The sequence below is a fragment of the Sinocyclocheilus grahami genome, unplaced genomic scaffold, assembly GCF_001515645.1.
Source record: "Sinocyclocheilus grahami isolate Dianchi unplaced genomic scaffold, SAMN03320097.WGS_v1.1 scaffold376.1, whole genome shotgun sequence".
NCBI classification, from domain to species: domain Eukaryota; kingdom Metazoa; phylum Chordata; class Actinopteri; order Cypriniformes; family Cyprinidae; genus Sinocyclocheilus; species Sinocyclocheilus grahami.
This window is the reverse complement of record NW_015505555.1, coordinates 122,421-125,828: the sequence shown is the minus strand read 5'-3', so window position 1 is coordinate 125,828 and position 3,408 is coordinate 122,421. Positions and strand designations below refer to the sequence as shown.

The window sequence follows — 3,408 nt, the reverse complement described above, 5'->3', positions numbered from 1 at the left end:
ATGTGATGTGTGATGGTGGGATGGGATGATGTGATGTGATGCGAGGATGGGATGGGATATGTGATGTGATGATGGGATGGGATGATGTAATGTGATGTGAGGATGGGATGTTGGATGATGTAATGTGATGTGATGATGGGATGGGATGATGTGATGTGAGGATGGGATGGGATGATGTGATGTGAGGATGGGATGTGATGTGATGATGTGGTGGGATGGGATGTGATGTGATGTGATGGGATGGGATGATGTGATGTTGTGATGGGATGTGATGTGATGATGTGGTGGGATGGGATGGGATGGGATGTGATGGGATGATGTGATGTTGTGATGGGATGTGATGTGATGTGATGTGATGGGATGGAGGAGACACAGACTGACCTGAAGGCATTATAGACGGGTCTGAACCAGCAGAGGAAGGAGCAGGGAGCGAACAGGATGAACCAGAGGATGGACAGACCGAAGTCCACGCCTGCGTCTGTGCTAGTGGTGAACTCAGCTAGACAGGCCGGAATGTTCAGAAACAGCGTCACACACTGCCCTGCAAACACACACACACACACACACACACAGCTCACACGTCACATACGGACAGACATCAGCCGGCAGAGTCCAGCTCAGATTAACTACATTATCAAACAAACACATAATATAATGTTTTATTCAGCATTCAGTGTTAAAATTGTATTACAGCCACGATATTTTGAAATTATGTATTTCCAAGTTATCTACATACAATAATGTATATTTTCATATCAGTACTGTTATTGTTAACTAAAACCAAATAGTTAGTAATAGCTATTAAAAATGGTTTTAGATAAAAGAAATATAGCTGCAATCAAATAAAATATAAATATCAGATGGAAACGTTAGAAATGCTTTCTTTGGCAACTAACTAAAATAAAATAGGTTTAAGTTGAAAATAATAATAATAATAATAATAAATAAAACAGAAAAAAGCTAAACAAGTAATATTCAAAAATAAAACTGACAACTTTGTTAAACATTTTTTTTTTTTTTTTACTTGGAACAACATTTGGAATAAGGAATGTGTAAAACATAGCTCGGAAAAAGTATTAAAAATGTTTTGGATAACGGAAATTAATATTGATATCAAATAAAAAAAACTAACATTAGAAGTGTTTCCCTGGCAACTAACAGAAATAAAACAAGAAAGTTCAAATACTTTATACTAATATATAAATTACTAAAACTGAAATAATAATTTATTATATTATAATTATTTACATGACTAAAAAAAAAACTAATAAAAATGACAAAACAAAATTACTAAAACTTAAACTAAAATTGAAATTAAAACTAAAAATATGAAATTCAATTCAAAATATTAATAAATATTATGACACTATGTAATTAATACTAAAATAACAGTTTTATGTTAAACAAGAAAATAAAATAAGAATTAAGAATTGACTGGATGTTGAAAAGGTTTTTTTTTTTTGTAAAAAATAATTAAACAAACCAACTTTGTTTACTTGTATCAACATTCGAAATAAGACCAGGGATATGTATTTTGACTTCCTGCATCAGCGGCCTGTAAACTCACACATCCACAGGTAATAGATCATTTTGCAGAGTCTCCGATTTTCCTGCGGGATCTCCTCAGAGAAGTCCTGGTAGAAGCAAGGCTTGATGGGAAAGAATTTGGGAAGAGGAGGCCAGTTGTTCGGTTTGCCTGAGGACAACAAGTGTGAGGTGAGACAGACGCCCATATCCCACAATCCTTAGCAGCAACCTGTCAAACACTCACAACAAGTAAAGGCACTATTGACCTGTCTGTTGATTTATGCAACTGTATGAATTCAAACTAACTTAGAATGGAATATGAGCATACTGTACAGCATTTACTGAATATTATTATTTTTAAAAGTTGTACCTGGCATTAGTAAAACATAAAAAGACATTTTCATTACTTTAAATAAAATGAACATCTGAATATAAAAAATAGATTTAACAAAAAATATTAAATTAATTAAACTAATACATTAAATTGATATTTTCTATTGAATTATTATTAAATAATATTTTATTATATTAAAACTCATTTTATTTCAGCTAGTTGACAAGGCAATTTTTAATGACAAGACGATTCTCATTTTCTTTTAGACGAAATTAACTAAAACCAGTGTTAGTTTATTTATTTTAGTTTTATTAATATTTAAAATTTGTTTTTATTTTTATCTTTTCTTTTATATAATTTAGTAGCTATAAAAGAAAAAATATATACATTTTAATATACATTTTAGTAATTTTGTTGTTTTTGTCATTTTTATTGCTTCTTGTTTTTATTTAAACATGATTTAAAACTACTTTCAGTAGTACTTTTTAGTTTTAGTCATTTGAGTAGATCAAGTTAAACTAAATGAAAATGAGAAATATTTAGCTGAAATAAAATACGTTTATATTTTTTATTATTATAATTCATTTGACTTGATTTGAAGTTTACTTTATTTCAAATAATGTTTTTATGCTTCAGTTTTATTTAACTATAATAACCTAATTATTGACTAAAACTAAAACGTAATACAAATTATTTTGATATATTTCGACAATAATTTAAAAAATTACAAAAAACACAATTACTAAACTTAAAAAGAAAACAAAAAATATTAAAATAAATTCTAAATACTAACAAAAACTAAAATAGTTTATTAACAATAATGATAACACTGCATGTTTAATATCTTGCATTTTAGTGACATTTTGTCTAAAAATGTATCATAACTTGTGCCAGTCTGATTAAGTTGTACTGTATGTCAAGAGCATAAAAACTGGCTGTGATTACTTTTAGTTTATTCATCACACTGAAAGTGCAAAGTGAAGTCAGATGCACTGCATTGTGGGATACTGTATGCATGGGCGAAGCTTGTGGGGGGGCCAGGGGGGACTGGTATAGCGATTTAAGAATTTTACTAAATATTTATTTATAAAGTTTTTTCTATGATGTAAAAATGCATATAATGCAGTCAATAATACATGTAAAAGTGAATACGTAAAAGTTAATACATTTTAAATTGTTATTGTAAGTAAATTAATAAATCAAAACAAACTTAACGTCTCCCTCAAGCTCATTTGCGTAAGAATTGTCACGTGACGAATCTGCATTTTGGTGGATAATAGGCTTGACGGTAATGCTTGCCTGTTGTGTGGAATAAAATGGTGTTCCGTGTTTTTAACAACATACACGATTTGTAGAGAAATCTGGAGACAACGAGAAACTCAGATGAAGATATTAATGCCGTGCTTATGATTCCGGACCCGGACAATCAGATAAAGGTGATCTCACAGGACGCAGACGGTTTAGCCGCACACTGCTTTTATTGAACACAGAACACAACCTTTAAATAGATTTTAGAATATAAACTGTTTATCGTATATTCAATAAGA

The 3,408-nt window shown here is 30.5% G+C and overlaps 1 protein-coding gene across 1 annotated transcript in view; it reads right to left on the bottom strand.

Annotated features, from left to right (window-relative positions):
• scamp2 (secretory carrier membrane protein 2) overlaps positions 1-3,408 on the bottom strand; it is a 16,694-nt gene that overhangs the window by 4,346 nt on the left and 8,940 nt on the right. Inside the window, exons 5-6 of the mRNA XM_016230740.1 lie at positions 1,568-1,696; positions 382-541 (exon numbers count right to left, since the gene is read on the bottom strand). Coding sequence (XP_016086226.1) covers positions 382-541; positions 1,568-1,696 — 289 coding nt within the window. The remainder of the gene's footprint in view (positions 1-381; positions 542-1,567; positions 1,697-3,408) is intronic.